The following is a 22,384-nucleotide window of genomic DNA, read 5'->3' as shown; positions in this document are numbered from 1 at the left end:
AATTTGCATTATTTGATTTCTAATGAGGTTGAACATGCTTTTATATATTAATTAACAGTTTGCACTTTTTCTTTTTTGATCTCTGTCCATGTCCGTTGCCTGTTTTTAAGTTAGGAATTAGTGTTTTCATATTGATGCGCAAGACCACTTAATATATAAAATATACTTTAGCTTACGAGCTTTCACTATGCAGTCACAGAAATATTTATACATTTTGATTAAAAAAAGCTGGCTTATTGGGTACAGTCTCTAGAAGGCCTTTGACAATATATTTCAAAGCTTTCAATCATACACGCCTTGGCACCAGTAAGCCCACTCCAAGGAATTCATCCTTACGAAATAAGCAAGAACGTGTACTCAAATACTTCAGCTCCGCATTGTAGTGGCCATAGTGTTCGCTACAGCACAACATTTTTAGGGTAAAGGACAAACATAAGAGGATCAGCTGAACCCAAAGAATGGTATAGTATACAGTCATTATAAGTAATGCTATAATAAGTACACGGAGAAAGATCTTTATACGGTAAGAGAAAATAGCAGATTTCACAACTTAAACACCTACAATTAAGCACAAACACGGTCCTAGAAGGTTTGAAAGTAAACCTTTTTGTGTAAATAAGAATATGGGAATTTAAATTTTGCTTATATTTCTAATTTTCTGGTAATAAGCATGCAGTGCTTCTGAACTTAAAAAAAATTTAAGTAAAAGTTTTACCTTGTTCCTTAGAAGCATGTCTTTTTTCGAAAAATGAGATAAATGTAGCTCGGATTTCTGATTACCTTGATTACCAATTGACTTAAAACTGCAATCAGATTCCTAGATTCCCCCAGATCAAAAAATAAAATAAAATTAGATTTTTACTATGGAATTTTAATGACAACTAATATTCAACAAAACATGAAACAAGTAAAATGAGAAAAATCAGTGTAAATAAAATGTAATTTCTGAGAAAAGAAAGTATAAAAAGCACAGGATAGAATAAAAGAAAATGAATCTACTGTGGAAAGAATGTTGCCAGTTTCATTCCAAGTCCCACTGCAGATACTAGCAGATGCTTTACCTGGAGAAGTAAATGGTATAACATAAAGTCTGCATTTAAAATCGAAGCTTTTCTGAATCATCTCAGGAGCATCAAAATGCTGACTCAGATAAGACAAGTTTCCTGCTGTAACATCACTGCACGCTTGGCTAACAATTTCCGTACATTACTAGCTACAAAATGCTGAACTAGGAGAGTTCCACATCTCCTCTTTTAACTGCGTAACGTGCTCAACATTAAAGAGAAAAAAGGCACCTACTTTTAAGAAATAGGGTAGTATTGTGTCAAATGCAGTTACCTTCGCAATGACTTTAAGACCTACCCTATGTACCCCAATCCCACCATGGAAGACTTTCCTATAGACGGAATAATCTGGATTCCCATGAAAGTCAAATACATAAAGGACAGTGAATGGAAATTCAGAAGACTTCACATTTCTGCATTTTTCATACTTTAAAAAAAAATATTTATCTTGGAATGCACTTAAAAAACAACGCAAAAGTGAAAAATACTCTATAAATTTGGATTGTAACTTACAAAAACTCTACTATTCCTGGCTCATAGCTAGCAGTGGTGACTCCGTGCTAAATCATTTCCTAAATTCAAACTCCTGAGTAAGATCCTAAGAGTGATTCCCCTCAGAGAGCATCAATCAACTCACGCACAGACCCCACAGCTCTTGCTTTTCAGTGAACCAACAACAGAAGTGTCCGCAGAGAAACATTTTCTTCAGAACCATACAGTAAAAACTGATATTCAAAATGATGCCCCAATGGCACTGTGACTTTCTGAAACACTTTCTGAATCAAAGAAAGACTACAGAGCTTTTTGTTAACTGTTAGTGTCCCAATTCTGTGAGAATTAATAACTCATTTATCCTAATAGGAATTCACTACATCTGATGGGAAGAGATGACTTAAGGAATGATTCCTGGTTAAGTTTAGTTAGTTTGCTTTTTTGGTGGGGGGAGAGGATTCATGTTTCTATAACTGATTAGTATAAAAAACAGTTAGCCCAGCATGACTAGCCCAGAGCCTGTGAGCTGGTAAGGCTTCTCCGTAAACACGGCTACAAGCTAACAAAGTAAGTGAAACAGGAAGATGTCTGCTGGAAAAATGAAAAAGAATGCCCCAAAGGAGCTTAAGAGACTAAAAGTATCCTCACAAATAGATGGTGATGATTTTATGAAAGATGCTCAAGAGAAAGCAACTGTGGTGGTACCCAAATGGTGACCCATTACAGAGAAAATGCAGTATGAGATGAAAAATAAAAAAGATGACACTAAAATTTAGGAGACTCATCTTAAAAGAAACAGAAAGAGTCTTCTATATCAGTATGGATGAATTGAAGGCAAAGCAAGTGAAATGGAAAAAGAAAAGCAAAAATTTGGTTTGGCATACTCTTAAAACTTAAAAAACACTCCATGGGACAAATTTTGTATTTGAATATATTAACTGATTTCAGCTTTCTCCAAATGAAAATTTGCTTCTACATTTAACTTGGCTTTTTTCTTCAATTTGAGTCCAATACAACTCAAGTTTCCTTTGGGAATTTGAACAAAATATTTTCCTTTTGGTAAATATAAGCTATACTGATTTATTAGATGCTGTTCAGTATTCAGGATTATGAGACATAAAATTCTGTCAAATATTACCAAGGCTGAAATTGTTCTTACAACTTGGTACTTATAGTTGGTAAAGATAAAACAAAGTATGTTATATTGGTAATATTTGAGATAACTCAGATTTAAAGAAAGCTATTATGCTATTATGTCATTTTAAAACATAATGTCACTGGGTCTTATAAACAGTTCTTATTTGGAGCTTTGATTTTATTTAAGTCAGAATAAGAGATATTTTATAAATAAGAAAAAATGGTTAGGATGCTTTTATTAATTTAAAAGAGAATAACATAAAATCACCTGCATTACTATTTTGTTTTGTTAGAAAGGGAAGTTTAGCAAGAATAAGATGAGTAAACGAAAATACATTTGTAAAGTACTAAAATTTAAGACAAACACCCTCACATTAATAGGGCCATTTCTCATAAAGTTTCAAATGTTATCTGGATTCAAGAGAATATTAAGGATTTAAATGTAAAATTTATAACAACTTTTCATAGCTTATTCTTCAGCTTAGGTCTTAACTGTTCCACAACTTGAGATACCTATCAATGGAACACATAGTGATTCAAGAAACAGAGTTACAGTAAACAGACAAGAGTTTAAAATACGAAAGATACAGAGAAGTCCTTCTGATGAATAAACTGTGAACTTTCTACACAGTAAGATCTAGAAGAAAAAATCAAGACAGCCAATTATTTCCATAACGTAGGCAAAATTTCCTCAATTATCTGATAAACATCCTATTTTCTCTTACGCATGAATTTGAAAACAAAGGCTTCCTAACGTGACGTACCTCTGAATCCGAATCCTTACTAGAAGGCTGGGAAAGGCTTGATACATTCAGACTGTGCGGGGACAGTTCCACGCTTTCCTGAGACTGTGAGGACCAACGCGCCTCCTGCGAGGGCTGAGGCTCATCACCTGCCTCCTGGCTCTTTAACTGAGAGGGTTCAGACGTCTCATTACCGGCAGGCAGAGGCGTGAGGGGATCGCTCTTTCTGCGGAACTGCTGCAGTGCTGCGCGTGGAGAGGGGCTCGGGGTTCTCGAGAAACCTCCAAGACTGCCCGACCAACTAAAACAACTTCTGAGTGTTCCCAGAGCGGGTGGTGAAATGGTCCTTGTGAATTTGTCGGTTTCAGAAGACTGAGCCTCATCATCAGCAGTCCCAGTTGCCTCATCCGGAATCTGATCACTTGAGCTAGGCGCTACAGTCCTATCGACCAGACTCTGGCCATCTGGACAATCCGAGTCATTTACACTGGTCTGCTTATCTGTGACAGTGGCTTCCTCTAGAGGCTGGCTGCTTGCTGTCTTTGATACACAATCAGTGGACTCCAGAGAATTGCAAAAAAACCTAACAAAAAACACAACAGAAAGAATGCCTAAGTATTTTAGAGTTTTCTCACAAAGGTGACAAAATTCAAAATGGAAAAATGAAAGTTTCTTTAAAAAAAAAAAAGTCTTACAGTTACATAATTTCATAAATAAAGGCAAACTAGATCTTGAGAGTTTAAATTCTGATTATGCCAACATTCCCACATTTAGAAATTTATTTACACACCGACTTTGGAGACAGACTCCTTTTTCTGAGGAAGATTAGCACTGAGCTAACTACTGCCAACCCTCCTCTTTTTGCTGAGGAAGCCTGGCCCCGAGCTAACATCCGTGCCCATCTTCCTCTACTTTATATGTGGGACGCCTATCACAGCATGGCTTGCGAAGCTGTGCCATGTCCGCACCCGGGATCAGAACCAGTGAACCCCGGGCCGCCGAGAAGCGGAACGTGTGAACTTAACCGCTGCACCACCAGGCCGGCCCAAGACAGAACTTTCTAAAAGCAGTCACCTATACATACACGTACTTGGAACTTGAGCACTTCATCTATACCTAATCATCACATAGGTTTGCTTTCCTCTAACCTTTTTAATTCCTTGACTACAAGCTCCTTGAGGAAAGGTACTGTCCTTGCCTTTGTGTCCTCCACAGTACCTCAAAGAGTGGCCAACACATGGCTGACAGTCAGATATCTGAACAGATATGGAAATATGCAACAGAAAGCACAATTTACAACTACTGTCTCTTATTCTGTAAAAGCAAAATGAAAGATATTACCATTTGCCCCTCATCTTAGCTTAATTCCTAGTAGCAAATCATCTGGGAACTTATAGTAGCATGCTAATCTATCAGCTTTTTATATATCCTATAAACTACTACACTATCTTAAATATTGAGGTTGACTTTCACATCAATCATTAAATTCTATGCTACTAAAGAAGTATTACTTATTCTGTGTAGCAGCTTCAATAAATCACTTAAAAACACTCCACTACAAATGAAACATCAGTACCATCATTGGGGAGGCTGTATTCAAGGAGAGTTTTTAGCTTTAAAAAGAAAATCCTAGAGGGGCCAGCCTGGTGACACAGTGGTTAAGTTCGCATGCTTCACTTTGGCAGCCTGGGGTTTGCTGGTTCGGATGCCGGGTGCAGACCGATGCACCGCTTGTCAAGCCATGCTGTGGAAGGCGTCCCACATATAAAATAGAGGAAGATGGGCATGGATGTTAACTCAGGGCCAGTTTTCCTTAGCAAAAAGAGGAGGACTGGTGGCAGATGTTAGCTCAGGGCTAATCTTAAAAAAAAAAAGAAGAGAAAAACAGAATCCTAGAGTACATGATAAATATGAAACTTAAAGAGAACTTACCTTCTTAATAAGCATTAGTCCAAGTCCAAGATGATAAACAGAATATTTACTAAATGCTGGAACAGAAATCCTCTCTATCCTTTCATCAAATGCCTAGCTGAGGTGTGTGGGTACGGGGCAGAAAAAAAGCAGAACATGGAAGGAAGGTCTTGCCAGGTTCTTCACTGAGCAGAAAAGTGGGCTCCTAGATCTGATCACATAATCCATTTTTAAGTAAATAATAACCCCTATGCTTTCCAATTATCTTCGCATGTATTATTTCATCGCTAAGAGAAGTGACAGTGGCAAGGTCATAAAATCAACCAGCCTGTGGTGTTACTCAACTGATATTTATATTTCTAGATCTCAAAAAGTAAACTGGCATGTTTCTAGGATAAGTATCTATATAATGAAGACTTAAAACAGACTTGCAAAAATGCAGACAGATTGGAGACAATCTTCTGCATATTTAATACCTCCTGTTGCTTTATATTAAAAAGAATGGGGTGGTAATGAATACTTGCATATATATTAATGACTGGGCAATGTGCTGGGTGTTTGATATGCATAACTCCTACTAGTCTTAAGAACAGCCTTACGTATACCATGGTCCACATTTTCTAAAGAAATATGCTCAGGGAAGTTAAGTGGCGTGTGAAAGATAACGCAGCTCACCAGAAGACAGACTGGGGATTTAAGTCCTAGCCTATCAGACTGTGTGCTCCCTTCAATCCACCACACCAACTATGACGAGGATTCTTTCTTATCATCAATACTAACTATAGGACCCTTGGAAAGCTTCTTAACCTCTCAGAGCCTCAATTTCTTAGCCCAAAATGAGAAAATAACGCCAAATCTAAATATCTCAAAATGTTATGAGGAATAAGCGAACACATAAAAAGAACTTTGAAAATTAGCTAAGAAAATGAATTTAATAATATCTAGTTATTATTAGATATTGCTATATAACCCAGATCAGAAAATTATACATCAAAGACTTACTCCCAATTATTATTTCACAGGAAGCTGACAGAGAAAAAATGGTTTCTCCAAGCATGTCTTACTGCACTCTCTGAACAATTTACTAGGGGACCATCTAACAAAACTACATAAAGCAGCTGTATACAGCCTCAGACGGAGAGCTCATTAAGCTTCTACAATGACTAAACAGGCAAGATCTGTAGAGACAGTGTTCTCATTAACAGATAAACACTAAGAGAAAGAAAAAAGAAACTCTATTTTCGCCCAAGTGGAAAAATGAAACACAAGTTCCAAAAATTTCTCCAAGCGAGGGAAGTCGACTTTCTAGAACTTATTAATCAGCATATGTCATCTAGAACCCTATTTCCCATCTTCTGCAGCCTACTTGTTCATCAGTCCACTGTTAACCAGCACCTTTAATGAGGGTGACTCGCAAAAGAAGAGTCAAAATGACCATTTAATTGTACTGCGACTGTTTCCTTGAGAAAAGTCGACAGGAGAAGACTCACGGGAGAGGGGTTTGAAACACCACCTGAAGTGAGGCTTAGGGGTCACCAGTCGTTCACTCCTGCATGCCCATCTCCCACCATCATGATGAGACAAAATTGGCTGCAGCTTGGTTTAATAAACTTGAAAAACAAAAAATATCCATTCTAAGTCTTCTAGAGGAATAGCAGGGCTGATCAATTTTCCTTTTCTTAGAGTTCCTATATCACGCATAAATAACTTCTGACACTTACACTTCCTGTTTCTGGTTGTGGTGCCACCATCCAGACAAAGAAATAAGAGCTATTCATAGTGTGTGTGTGTATCCTCTCTCAAGCACTGTTTTAGGCACTCTACTTAGAGTAATAACTTAATCCTCTCAAGGATCCTGAGGTTGTTAGCACCATTTTTTAAAAAGAAGAAAGTGAAGCCCCCAGAAGTTTACCTGCCCGAGTCAAACATCTATGAGTAAACAGGACAGGATTTAAATCCAGGTGGTCCATTCCCAGGGTCCAAATTCCGCACCCCAAAGTTATACCGACTCTTCAAATTCTCATCGTTGCTCACAGGGACTATGGCAACAGCCTCACTGACCTCTCTAATCCACATCTGGCCGTCTGCAGTCCATTCTTCAGTGTGCTCAGCGTGGTCTATCCAAACCAGGAGTCAAGCCGTACCCATCCCCTGGTTAAAACCCTCTGAATGTTTCCCATCACCCCCAAGACTATAAGTTCCGTAGCTTGCTTAAAGCCTTCTATGACCTGGCCTCCTGCTTATTTCTGCTCCCTCAGCATCCTTTCCCCATCTTAAATTCTGGTGGTAGTAAAAACAGCAGTGATCAACAGCGAGTAGCTGCCCCATGCGCCATGCTGTTGCTCACCCCCACGCCTCTGCCCAAGCTGCTGACTCCACTGGGAAGGCACCTGGTTCCATTCTTCATCTGCTTCTCCCTCCTGGGCATATAAACCTAGGTAATGGCACCTAGCCCTCGTCCCTCCCCGCTCACCCTTCTCAATCAGTGACTCGGCATTAGATGACCCTTTAATGCCCTCAGAACGCTTACGATGCTTTTGTCACTGTACTGACCACACTGTATGGAAAGATTTTGTTTATGGACCTCTTTTTCCAACTAAACTACAAGCTTCTCAAGAACAAAAACTATGTCTCATTTTTGTAACCCAGCACCTAATATGGTACTAAGTTCTCAATTAATACTAGAACTAGTCATCTGTACTTAAATATATTTATAAAGGCACTTTGCAAAATTGTATTTAGCTTTTAAAGAAACTAAAACAGTAGAAACAAAGAAGTGGAGGACTCCCCAAAATAAAAGAATTCTTCTAATGCAAAATGTACTAGGGTCTACAATTGTTACCTTGGTTCTGCATGGAGAGACTATAGAAGTAACAGGAGCTCAAGGGAACAGTGGAACTAAGGCAATCCGTGATAAAGACTCTAACTGGATTGAGCCAGGTCCTACATCTATCCCCCACTAGACGCAATGTTTACTCAAGACGATTAAAATAACTATCAAGAGTATATAATACAATAGACAGACAACATTCTGTAGGTATAAAGTGTACCTGCTTCTGGTCCCTGGAACCACAACTGCACCACTTTCTTCGTTTTTTCTCTGTAAAAATGCTGCAAATTTATTTCTTGTCGTTGGTGGTGTGCTTAAGCTTTTTTTAATAGTAGTTCCATCCACCAGGTCAGGCAGGGACGTTTCAGCAGAGTTCCATGATTTATTACTTTCACAGCTATTTTTCTTGGTCTTCTTTGTAAATGAAAGAGAATATTGGCTCAACAGATCATCTTCTGACAGCTCTTCTAAATAAAAACAAAATTATTTGTAACTCTTTGTTTCACGTGTAGTTAGAGATTTGGACTTAACCTCACAGTTCATGTCTCCTTGTCCTAAAGATGAAGGCTTATTTTTTTATTTCTTGATAAGAAGATTGGCCCTGAGCTAACATCTGTGCCAATCTTCCCGTTTTGTATGTGGGATGCTGCCACAGCATGGCTTGATGAGCGGTGTGTAGGTCCATGCCTGAGATCCAAAACTGAGAAGCCTGGGCTGCCAAAGTGGAGAATGCAAACTTAACCACTACTCCACGAGCCCGGCCATTAATTTTTTAAACTATGCATCACAAAAGGAAATACCAGGATGAGTCAAAAAAAAACAAAAACAAAAACAAAAACTCCCTTAGCGGTGCTTTACAATTTCATAAGTTAGCTAAGATTTAATGTCAATTATTTGTGCAATTTATGTGAAATGACATAAACCAAAATTTTAGAACATAAGTGATTCTGTAAAGTTATACACTCATTATACTAAAGGGCCTAATTTGAATGTAAAATAATTTAAGGCAATTTATATGTCAGTGTATGATGAATTTAATGTTGAATTTAAATGATTAATTAAATAAGCATCCCAATAAAACCAGCAGCTATTTGTGCACACCATCCACATGTTATGATTTTTGAGGTACATGTGACCATCACGTAGTGGAAGTAATCTGTGCTCTGGCTCTGATCCTCGTTACTAGCCATGGGCCCTAGAAGACTGCTGTGTGGCAAATGTATTCTACGGTATTAGAATAAATCATAAGAATAACAATACAAAGGGTTAAAGCCTGAGATAGGTGAGGCCATAGAGAAAGCACTAAGGTGCTTTATATTGCCCTCAGTCTGAACAGCTCCCACTCATGTAGGAGTAAACACTCACTTCTCTAAGGAGTCGGTAAAGTGGTTGGGGGTACCAAAATACTAGAGACAAAAAAATGATACCTCAAACTTAAAAATGCATAGATTTTTAAAAAGCTATACATCAGTAAACTTGATTTTGATCCCTGGCAAAAGCTGAAAATTGTTCATTATGCAGGGAATTGTGAGCCCTTACAGAAGAGGAAAAAACAAATATTGTAGGCTCTCCAGCAAGGCTTCACCAAGAAGCCAAGCCAGGCTCACCTCACTTTCTTTTTGTGCTAAGGCTGTTGGACAAGCTACCCGGGGGAGTCCATAGATTTAGCATAACTTGAACCGAGCAGGACACTTCAGTGCCTCTCACGTTATCCTAGTGGACACTGTAGAGCAAAGTTTGCGAGATATTAGTTATCCGATCTGCAGCAAGGTGAACAGCCCTGAAAGATCGCTGGCGACTATCAGTCAGAAGGGAGGTCTGTCTCTAGCAGAGTGCTCTAGATTTCCAGACTTATAAACTCAGTAAATGGCAGCAAAATGTCAAGAACGCTAATAAAAGCAATGCTATCTTAGTTTGCAATAATAAAAGCAGTCTCTGGATGCAGGACTGAAATAGCACATTTCTAAATATTTACTGTGCTCCATGGCAAGCAGACCATATCTCAACAACTTCTCACTGTAACAGTTATACAATTATTAAAAGACTGTACATACAGTATCCAAAGCACAACCTGGATAGATAGCGAACATTCAGCTTGGAAAAGAAATTTAGGAGGGTCAAAATGGCTGTCCCTAAATATATGAAGGGCTGTCACATAAAAGAGGTAAAAAACGTACTGTTCTTTTGTTTGTGTGTGTGCCCAGGGGACAAAATCCGCTGATAAGTGGTAGTTATAACAAAGCAGACTTAGTCTGACATAAGGAACTTACTGATAATGAGCTCTCTACATAAAATGAACAGCCTATCTTGATGGTAGCAGAAGGGAAGCAACTAATATGGATAGCGTACTTGCTATGTACCAGGGGCCGATATATGTTATACAACGTATACAAAAATTTGTGAAATAGGCAGTATCATTCCCATTTCAGAAGAGGAAACAAAGGTTCAGAGATGTTATCATGAAAAAGATTTAGGTTCATAAGGAATCAGGACATTTTGGCCAAATATGAATAATCTATACCTAATTAAAAAATAAAAGCATGATCTAAAAGTTTACAAAGGGCTTTGTTTTGTTTTTGTTGTTAGACTTTCATTCATTCATGTGGATGTCTGAGGGAAAGAAGAGAGAAGGAAGAGATTACAATTATTCTTTCTACTTCTAAACATGCTCTATGGTGAAAAACCCTTTTCCCAATACCTAGAATTCCACTCTTAGCACTTCTCTTCAGTCTTGTAGCTCAAGTTCCAGCAGGCAAGAAAAAGAAATAAAACGCATCTAGACTGGAAAAGGAGAAGCAAGACTGTCTTCATTTGCAGGTGATATGATCATCTGTATAGAAAATCCTACAGAGTCTAGAGATGCTAGAACTAATATGTGAATTTAGTAAGGTTGCTGAATACAAGATTAATATACAAAAAATCAATTGTATTTCTATTTACTAGCAATGAATAACTAGAAACAAATATAAAAATATTATTTACAATAGTATCAAAAATCTGAAATATAGGGATAAATTTGACAATAGGTATGCAAGACCTATTGCACTGCTGAAGACTTCAAGAATGCTTAAATAAATGGATCAGAAAACTCCATATTGTTAAGATGTCAGTTCTCTCCAAACTGATCTATACGATTCAACCAAATCCCAATCAAAATCTCAGCAGGAATTTTCTTTTTAGAAACTGACAAGTGGATTCTAAAATTTGTATGGAAATGTGAAGAACACGAAATAGCCAAAACAACTTTGCAAAAGAACAAACTTAGGGGACCTTTACCACTTGATTTCAACATTTACTATAAAGCTCCAGTAATCAAGACCATGTGTCTGGCATACAGATAGGAAGAGACCCAGGCTACAGAATAAGAGAGTCCAGAAACAGATCCACACACACATGGTCAACTGATTGTCAACAAATGTGCCAAGGCAATTCAATGGGGAAGGACAATCTTTATAACAAATGGTGCTGGAACAACTGGATTGTCATATACAAAAAAAGTGCACTTGATCCTTACCTCACACCATATAAAAAGTAATTCAAAATGGATTGAAGGCCTACATGTAACAGGTAAACCTATAAAACTTCTAGAAGAAAACAGGAGAGACTCTTAGTGATCTCGGGTTTAGCAAAGACCTCTTAAACGTGACCAAGACTCACCAGTACTTCACAAAAACAAAATACGTACCACTTCTTGGTCTCTTCACAATGGATGACCTCCTTGGAAGATTTAGCCCTTTAGCACTAATCACTTGTTCAATGCCCACAGTGCTTGGCTTTTCCTTCAACCTTGGAGCATCTGAAACAACATCCAGCTCAACTCCAGGGCAATAATTCCTATGCCAAATGCTATTAACATTAGATGACTTCTGACATGTTTTATCATTCCAACTATGACTTCTTGATTGGGGAGGCTAAAATAGTAAAAGGAAAAGGTTACTTGAAGAAGGAAAACAGGCAAACCATTTCCTTCTGTATCAATATAAACTATAAGGAAATAATTAAATTACTCCTTTGAGCAGTTTTTGATGAAATATCTGTCCTCTAATAACATTTCATACTTTGCTGGTTGTACAGTTTTCCATTAATCATGTCTTATATTCCTAGGTCTGTTTCTCTTCTAGTGAAGGTCAAGCAACCTTGTTGGCTCATTTCTAAGAAATATAAAATGAATCTTCCTAAGATGAACAGTTCAAGAAATGAAACTGCACTTGACAAAACGTGGCCAGAAAAAAAAGTACTTTTAAAATTTGAGTATTATTTCAAAACACAGTATTAATCAGCTTAATAATGATCTGACAATAGGCCTCTAAATAGTCATTTACCTACCCTTTAAAAAGCACCTGAAAGTTAAAACCATAAAATCATGTACTTAACTATCCCACCTCTAGAAATGGTTGAGTTCAAACCAAAACAATCTAATTTGCAAAACACTAGTTTTTATTAGACCCATGCTTGGTACCATCTTCAGTGGGAAATACAGAGAAACAGAAAGCTACTGTGGTCTACACTGAGCGCTGCATAAAATTCCTTTGAGAAAGGATGTATTGCCAGTAAGCAATCATTTTTAATGCTAATATAAGTTATTCACAATTAATAACTAAATATATTTTGGATGACAATGATCTGCTAGGAGGATGTCATGATATTCTTCTTTTTTTTTTTTTAAAGATTTCATTTTTCCTTTTTCTCCCCAAAGCGCCCCAGTACAGAGTTGTGTATTTTTTAGGTGTGGGCCCTTCTAGTTGTGGCATATGGGATGCTGCCCCAGCATGGCTTGATGAGCAGTGCCATGTCCGTGCCCAGGATTTGAACCAGCAAAACCCTGGGCTGCGGAAGCAGGTGCGCAAACTCAACCACTCAGCCATGGGGCCGGCCCCAGTCAATGATATTCTAATAGAGCAAGAGAGGCAAAGGGAAAAATTAACAAAGGTACAAAAGATGTTGGTACTTAGGGCATGAATTCCACCTGACAAAAATCCCACCTGAACTTAGAACCTAAGTCTTTTACTTAAATAAAGGATAAAAGTAGAAATACATAAATAAAACAAGGTGACATTACTCAGGATACACTTTGAGAATTAACAAGGAAGGTAATTTAGAATACTTGAGGGAATGGGTATAAAACACAGCTTAAGCAGTATAGATCATGGCATTACAGCCCACTGATGGTTTTATTGAAAAAAGAGAAATAGGCAAGTAGGAAATCATACTGGGAAGAAACAGTTTTAGATAAACAAAAAGAATGAATTAGTTTGATGTACAATTAATGGTTCCTGGAGAAATTTCTCCATGAAGAAAGGAAAGATCTGATAAGGATTTGTGTTCATAAAGGATAGCCATCTTAAAGAGCCATAACATTCCTGTTCAGATCCGGACATATTCAATACAACCAATTATTTTTGAGTTTCTGAGGCAAAGGAAAAACTTAAGAATCATTCCTGATGAAATTATAATACCAATAATTCAAATGTGCAGAGAAGATAGCAAACACTTCAGTCCCTTCTTTCAGTAGTCATCCTCCAAAACAAGAAGAGCAAGAAAGAAAGACCATCTCCATCTGCAATAAAATTAGGACATGTGTGTAACTTCCAAACCACCGTGAAGACAACAGTATAGACAGAAGGAATGAAGGAACTTGGCAGAAGAGAGATCAAACCCAAGGGTCTGCAGAAGACAATACCAATGAGAAGCCAATTCCAAATACAGAAACCTGGAGAAAGGCTCAGGGATTTAAGGCACCAGGTACCATGGAGGCCATAAACATGGGGAGGGCCGACAAAAGGATGATTTGACCCCTGGCCCTCATCTTCAACCTGACCACACAGTCAATTCACACCCACCTGCCTTCAGAAGCAGAGCAACTGGACACTTGAAATAAACCCAGAAACAGTAACACAGAAACAGCGCACACTTGAGAAGCTGGGAAGGTCCACGTCCCTAAACACAGAGGTCAAATGAAAGACTAAACACCGAATGGCGGGAAGCTGCCTCCCCTCCCTGGCCTGCCCCACTCACTCACCCCATCCTGCTCTCAAAATGCACACAACCACATGGGGAATTCACAAAACAAAGCCAGCCTGTCACCAACAGACCCCTGGGAGCAAAGCCCAAGGCTGTCAGCCCCTCACTCACACGCTTCCAGCACTTCTCGGTGCCTCTCCCAGTAGGAACAACTGGACAACGAGCTCCAGACGTGAGAAGAAAGACTTCGCCACAGAAGAGAAAAGGCCAAAACATAAAAAAACACAGAAGCAAAGAAAATGTTCAAGAAATTATAATTAATATTCTGAGAGAGATATAAGAGATTACATCTATGAAACAAAATCTTTAAAAAAGTACAATTAAAGAAGAGCCCTTAGAAATGAAAATGATAACAGAAATTAAAAATTCAACAGAATTTTCTGCAATGCTAGAAATGTTCCGTGCTGTCCAACATGGTAGCTGCTAAGCACTTGAAAGGTGGCCAACGCAACCGAAGAACTAAAACTTAAATTTATTTCATGTTAATTTAAATAGCCACATGTGGCTAGTGGCTACCACACTGGATAGTGCAAAGTTGAGAGACAAAATTAAAAAAATATTTTCACAGAGAGAACAAAAGACAAAGACAGGACTGAAATAGAAAAGGTTCAAAATTTGAAGATGAAGGGGCCGGCCCGGTGGCACAGCGGTTAAGTGCGCATGTTCCACTTCTTGGCGGCCCAGGGTTCGCTGGTTCGGATCCCAGACGCGGACATGGCACCGCTTGGCACGCCAAGCTGTGGTAGGCGTCCCACATATAAAACAGAGGAAGATGGGCACGATGTTAGCTCAGGGCCAGGCTCCCTCAGCAAAAAGAGGAGGACTGGCAGTAGTTAGCTCAGGGCTAATCTTCCTCAAAAAAAAAAAAATAAATTTGAAGATGAAGAAATCCAACGTCAATAGAAGCTCTAGAAACAGAGAAAACAGTAAAGAGGAAATAGCAACTTGAGTGCCAGGTTTATGTAATTTGAGTTGATGAACATGAAGTTCTTGGTTAGTGTCATTACGGATGTGTGCTCTCTTGGTAGGCTGGGTTTATTTCAACCGACAATAACGATTTCTTTTCAGTGTACACTGGTCACTGGTTTGTCAGTGGCCATGCTCTCCAGGTTCACCTTTTTCTGTCCTAAGGCACTCTGGTTCCTCTACCTGGTGAACACTGAGACATTCTTGGTCTGGTCATAAGAAACTACTTAGAGTTCTGTTAACGTGTTACCCCCTTCCATACATGCCATTTCTTCAGCCTGGAATCACTCATCTGTCTTGAAATTCCCCACTAATCTTTGCAAACCCAGACACACATCAGTTTCTCTACAAGGAGAGTAGAGAGCCTGGCTTGGCATCACAGCTCCCCTGCTTATTAAACACATGACCTGGGCAAGTTAGCTAACCTCTCTCTAATTGTTTCCTCATCTGTGGAATGGGAATAATAGTACTGACCTTAGAGGCTTGTTGAAGAGTAAATGAGTTACTATGTGTAGGGTGCTCAGAATAGCACTTAGAACATAGAAAATGCTCAGTAAACATTTGCTATTATTATTATGAAGCATTCTCTCCTTAGGTGGAATTAAGTACATGCCCTTTGTTTCCATGGAGACTAGAACACATCTCTATTATAGCACTTACAACATTTCTATATATATAATCTCCTTCCCCTACGCAATGAGTACCTTATGAGCAAGGATTATATTTTATTTTTCTTTATATTCCAGAACACTAGCTAATCTGTTTGTTATAGTGCTTAATAAATGCACAGTAAAGGACTGAATTAGTGAGCAAGAATAAAAAGACCTGGATCAGACTAGAAGCTAATGAGAGAGAAGAAACGATCAGCAAGAAAGACAACTAAAAGAAGCAAAAGGACTTAGCAATGAAAGAGAAGCCAAAATTTATTTCTAAGTTTTCTAGTCTGAGAGAATGAAAGATATCATGTAACTGACATTCATTCATTCAACAAATAAACATGGTAAACATAACATAGCAGTGAAGATCATAAAATCCTGCCTTTATGATTACATTCTATCGGGAAGAATCAGAAAATAAACAAGAGACATAATTTATACAGTAATAAGTGCTAAAAAGAAAAACAGGAAATGTTATTAAGAAAAGTTGATAAGGAATGAAGAGTCTGCTTTTGACTGTGGATGGATTTAGTGTTAGACGAAATCAGCTGTGCAGCGATCCAAGAGACATTTAGAATTACGTGGTTGGGGCACAGACTTGAGACTGGGTGAAAGATGTATGAGCTGTCTGCATAAATGAGGTAATCAGTCATAAGAACTTATGTAAAGAATAAATAACACAAAAGATAAGAGTGTGAATGAAAGTATGAACAGAAACAAGAGCACGGTGGGAGAGTGCCATGAGGGATATACAACTGGGAAAAAGGAGAGGAAAACGGGAAAGAGCTCAAAGACCCACAGCAGGGTGTTCTAGGAGTATTTGCTAAATGGTGAATGAGTGAAAAAACAGCTTTTACTCCCAAGGGTATTGTTGCTAGGTTTGGGTCTTCAACAACGCCAAATGCCAGAGGCTGAATGGGGTGAGATGAGAAAAAAGGCAACAAACACTTGGTATATTCAAATGAAATGTTCAAGTCTAAAGGTGTGATAATATATAATGTGGTCACTTTTTAATTTGAGGAAATTAACCCATACACCTACCTACGTTCTAAGAGAGATAATTTCTCTAGAATCAAGTTGTTTTCAATCTACACTCTGCATAGTGCCTGGATACAGAAAGGCTTAAAAGATGTTTACTAAATAAAGCTATGTCTTTAGTCACGGTTCCTGAGACATTACTAAAATGTGCTCTTTTGAAAGAAAGTCGTTAAAATGTTACCGTAGCAGTGTCCGGATTGTAGTCATCAATCTGTTCAAAAGTATTTATATCTTTATTTCCAAGTGCTATTTGAAGAGCTACAGAATCATCAACATACCTAGGTTGGTAAGATTAAGGAAAAATGCTTTCTTATTAACAACCAAACAAATGTTACTGTAATAAGATAGAAAAGTGTTCTCTATCATCACGGAAAATCTTCAGGTCTATGACTTTAACGGATCCCACTTCCTTTCTACACTCGCGTTATCGAAACTGCAGGCACAGTTTACTAGTCTCTGCTTGTCACTGCAGGAGTTGGTGTTTCTGAAGCAAAGCCTCAGGTCATCACTCACCCCTTTCAAGGGAAATGGAAAGTCCTGGCCATCACTAAGTGACCCAGGGCTCTGCATCACCTGGTACACATGGCCAGCAGCCATGGGAAGGGCATCTTCGACTGGTGTACTCGCATGCCCAGAATGCTCCTCCTAATAAATGGAGCTGGCTTGCCACAAGGGGTTCTCGTAAGTGTCACCTTTAGAATATGTACCTGAAGTGACTGACTCGGTACACGTTTCTGTCACGTCAAAGTAATCAGAAGTTATAACAGATGAGCCTCAGGATTACAAACAAAAAGCTGCTCCAAATTTTCACTAGCATTATAATGAAAATTAGCATTGTAATTAAAATGAACAAAACACAGATTTTGCTATAAAAAAGACAGTAAAAAACAGTTTGCAAGCTTTTTACTGAATGTCTCACTAAAAAATCACCATAAAAATATGGAAGAATTGCAAAAGTCTACCATTCTGGTTCAGAAAGGATACCGCCCAGCGTAGCTTAATGTTTCAGGATCAATGTCATCTTCATAGGCATTCAGAGGGACGAGTTTCCTTTTGATGGGATCAAAAACCAGCTGATAAAGGAAGGTATTATTGGCCCGAATAAATCCTTCAATGTAATCTTCTGGTACTGTTATATTCATCTTGAGATAATGTCCCATTTTCTTGATAACCTAATAATGGATGTAAAAATATTTATGAGTTAATCTGCAAAAGAAGAATAGGAAATGTATATCCCCAAGACCAACTGGTTTACATCAGAAAAGGATGAAGGGCAGAAAAATCAATTGCTTTTATCTACACTAAAAATCTCTACCAGCAAACACAGCCATGTGAAATCACTTAAAATTCTAAGTCTTTATAACAGTATTTTCTTTGGTTTTTCTATTATTAATGCAAAGAATGAAAAATGCAGCTACAGATCAAGCTTGTATTCCTAGGTACAACATTAAGATACATCCTTCACCCTCAAAGTCCCTTTCATCTAGAAAGCAAAAAACACACAAAACCTGAGAATTAAAAAAACCCAAATATTCCTAGATCACATTTTTAAGTGAAGTCAATCTTCTAACTTCTGACAGTCATGGATGATTAAAGCTGTAAGTGGTTTTAAATATTTTATATCAAACTCACAGATGAGGAAGGGAAGACCCAGAGAAATGATGTGATTCTGAGTCACAGGCTGGTTAGGGCAAGTGGCTCGATCCCCAGCTCTGCCACCACCTCCCAATCTAGAGATCTTTCCATTCCACTACGCCACCCTCAGTCCTGAGAGGACTCACACTGTGGACTCTTGCAAACAGAAAATGAGAACTCTGCTCTGCAAACTCTAAGGGCTTAGAGAACTATCCAAAGGGGAAAAATGAGCTTCTTTAATGTATACTTATTTTTTTAAGGTACAGACATCAGAGAAATTATTGGGCAGTGATGTACGGGGTCTCAGTTTTCCAGAGGATACGTGACACATGACATTGCGTCAGACTGTACAAGGAAGTAGATATGAGGGTCCAGCTGTCTTCTTCTAAGCCACATTAAAGAGATTTACATAAATGTGCAAGTTCTCTTATACTTTTCATTTGTTTTAGAACACATGGCTATTTTTCACAAAAATAATGCATGTATGATAATAACAAATATGTTAACATACAATGAATTTATTATTGTTGTTTTAAGTGAATTAGTAAGCATTTAAATTTTTGTTTTACTTTCTGCTTTGGCAAATAGGACAGAAATCAAAAGACTGTATATTTAACACTAACTCCACCCTAGAATATTTTGCCCTCAAGTCTTCATATTAGTCTTCGTTTTATAAATTACTACTGCTTTGAGAGAGGGGTTCAACATGGCAGCGTAGGAGGATCCTGAACTCACCTCCTCCCACAAAAACAACAATCTACAACTACATGTGGAATAACTTCCTCTGAAAAAGATCTGAAAACTGGAGGAACAGAGCCTCCACAAGAGGATCAAAGGACAGCATTGAGACAGACAGTAAGAGGCAGAGATACAGGCTCACCAAAACAACAAAACAAGACAAGACACAACAACCCACTCCAGGTGGGTGATCTACAATCAGGAGGGATCTCAAAAACACAGAACTTTTCCCAGAGGAGTGTGGGGTTTGTGCTCCACATGAGGCATGCCAACTCTTAGATCCTGCCCTAGAGAGATGAGCCCCTAAAATGCTTGGCTTTGAAAACCAATGGGGATTATATCTGGGAAAACCAAAGGACTGTAGGGAATGGAGAACCTGTTCTTTAAGAGCTTGCATACAGACTCACTCACCCCAGGACTTGGTGCAAAAACACCACTTGAAAAGCGCCTAAACCCTATGGGAGGGATGGACCCACGTACTATTCTTGAAACGCCTGCTGGAGAGGCAGGAAACTGATGGGATTCTCTCCAGGGATGGAGACACTGGTGGGCACCTTGCTATGACTGGGGCTGGCAGCCACCATTTTGGTACACTCCTTTTAACTTGCAGAGCTGGTGGGAGCACCACACCGAGAGCCCCGCCTCCTCTGTGCTACACTTGCAGCCCAGCTGCAGCCACAGGTGCATGCAACCCACACAGAGGACACTCCTTGAGCTCCTAGATCTGATTGCTGGGGGGGATTGGGCCTCTGGGGCCCACATGACATCTCCTACACAAGGCCACTCCATCAGGAATGGGACAGAGAGTTGATTTTCCTAATACATAGAAAGAAACACAGAGTCAGGCAATGTGTGGAGACAGAGGAATATGCTCCAAACAAAAGAACAAGACAAAACCTCAGAAAAAGACATTAATGAATTGAAGATGAGCAATGTACCTGATAATGAGTACAAAGCATGGTCATAAAAATGCTCACTGAACATGGGAGAAGAATGAACGAACATAGTGACAGCTTCAAAAAGGAGATAGAAAACATACAAAAGTTCCACGTAGAAGTTACAGAGCTACAAGAATACAAGAACTGAACTGAAAAATGCGGTACAGGGGTTCAAGGGAAGATTGGATGAAGCAGAATGGATCAGTGAGCTGGAAGGCAAAGCAGTGGAACTCACCCAGTCAGAATAGCAAAAAGAAAAAAATTTAAACAAGTAAAAGTACCTTAAGGGACCTTTGGGACAACATCTAGTAAAATAACACTCACATTATAGGAGACCCAGAAGAAGAAGAGAGAAAGAAAGGACCAGAAAACTTACTTGAAGAAATAATGGCTGAAAACTTCCCTAATCTGCAGAAGAAAACAGACATCCAGGTTTAGGAAGCCCCGAGTTCCAAATAAGATGAACCGAAAGAGACCCAGACCAAGACATATTCCAATTAAAATGACAAAAGTTAAAGAGAGAATCTTGAAAGCAGCAAGAGAAAAACAACTGGTTCCATACAAGGGAAACTGATAAGGCGATCAGTATATTTCTCAGCAGAAATTTTTCAGCCCAGAAGTAAGCGGCATGATATAGTATTCAAAGTGCTAAAAGGAAAAAACTTCCAACCAACAATTCTCTACCTGGCAAGGTTATCACTAAGAACTGAAGGAGAGGGGCCAGCGTGGTGGCACAGCAGTTAAGTTCACATGTTCCACTTCGGTGGCCCAGGGTCTGCCGGTTCAGATCCCGGGTGCGGACACGGCACCGCTTGGCACGCCATGCTGTAGTAGGCGTCCCACATATAAAGCAGAGGAAAGTGTGCATGGATGTTAGCTCAGGGCCAGTCTTCCTCAGCAAAAAGAGGAGGATTAGAAGTAGTTAGCTCAGGGCTAATCTTCCTCAAAAAAAAAAAAAAAACGAGAACTGAAGGAGAGAGATTAAGATAAGCAAAAGTTGGGGGCTGGCCCCGTGGCCGAGTGGTTAAGTTCGCGCGCTCCGCTGCAGGCATCCCAGTGTTTCGTTGGTTCGAATCCTGGGCGCGGACATGGCACTGCTCATCAGACCACGCTGAGGCAGCGTCCCACATGCCACAACTAGAAGAACCCACAACGAAGAATATACAACTATGTACCGGGGGGCTTTGGGGAGAAAAAGGAAATAATAAAATCTTAAAAAAAAAAAAAAAAAAAAAGATAAGCAAAAGTTAAAGGGGTTCATTACCACTAAACCAGCCTTACAAGAAATGTTAAAGGGACTTCTTTAAGTTGAAAAGAAAGGGTACTAAATAGTAAAAAGAAAATATATGACTGAAAAAAGGTAAATATATAGAAAATGTAGTGGATTTATTACTTACAAAGCAAGTATGAAAATTAAAAAATAAAAGGAGTAAAATTAACTAAACCTACAATAATTAGCTAAGGGATGCGTAAAACAACATTTAAAAGGTGACACCGAAAATATAAAACACGGAAGGGAGAGCAAAATGTAAAGTTTCGGAATATGTTCAAATTTAAGTTGGTATCAACTTAAAAAAGATCATTACATACACAGATGTTATATGTTAACCTCATGGTAACCAAAAACCAAAAACTTATAGTAAGGACACACACAAAAATCAAGAAAGGAATGTAAACATAATGCTAATGAAAGCCATCAAACCACAAGGGAAGAAAGAATGAGAAGAAGAAAGGAACAGAGAGGAACTATGAAAATAACCAGAAAACAATTCACAAAATGGCAATAGTACATATCTATCAATAATTACTTTAGATGTAGATGGACTAAATTCTCCAATCAAAAGACACAGAACAGCTGAACGGATAAAAAATAAGACCCACCTATATCCTTGCTGGAAGAGACTCACTTCAGAAGTAGGGACACACACAATGAAAATGAAGAGATGGAGAAAGATATTCTACGAAAATGGAAACCAAAAGAAAGGTGGTGTAGCTATACTTATATCAGACAAAATAGATTTTAAAACAACTACTCTAATAAAAGACAAAGAAGGGCATTAAAGAATGATAAAGGGGTCAATTCAGCAAGAAGATATAATATTTAAAAACATATGTTCACCCAATATAGAAGTACCAAAATATATAAAGTAAATATTAAGGAACCTAGAGGAAGAAATTGGAAGCAATACAATAACAGTAGGGGACTTCAACACTG

At 38.6% G+C, this 22,384-nt stretch overlaps 1 protein-coding gene across 3 annotated transcripts in view; it reads right to left on the bottom strand.

The window, feature by feature from the left end:
• Window positions 1–22,384, bottom strand: part of EXO1 (exonuclease 1) — a 49,043-nt gene that overhangs the window by 5,717 nt on the left and 20,942 nt on the right. Inside the window, exons 8-13 of one of the 3 annotated variants that reach the window (XM_014858916.3) lie at window positions 17,843–18,030; window positions 17,040–17,136; window positions 11,863–12,088; window positions 8,398–8,644; window positions 3,458–4,019; window positions 716–817 (exon numbers count right to left, since the gene is read on the bottom strand). In XM_014858916.3, coding sequence (XP_014714402.3) covers window positions 716–817; window positions 3,458–4,019; window positions 8,398–8,644; window positions 11,863–12,088; window positions 17,040–17,136; window positions 17,843–18,030 — 1,422 coding nt within the window. The remainder of the gene's footprint in view (window positions 1–715; window positions 818–3,457; window positions 4,020–8,397; window positions 8,645–11,862; window positions 12,089–17,039; window positions 17,137–17,842; window positions 18,031–22,384) is intronic. The other 2 variants (XM_014858917.3, XM_070501521.1) reach the window with 2 other exon arrangements.

Source organism: Equus asinus, chromosome 30 (genome assembly GCF_041296235.1).
Source record: "Equus asinus isolate D_3611 breed Donkey chromosome 30, EquAss-T2T_v2, whole genome shotgun sequence".
NCBI lineage: Eukaryota > Metazoa > Chordata > Mammalia > Perissodactyla > Equidae > Equus > Equus asinus.
Note: the sequence above shows the minus strand (reverse complement) of the source record. Positions and strands in the feature narration are given on the sequence as shown.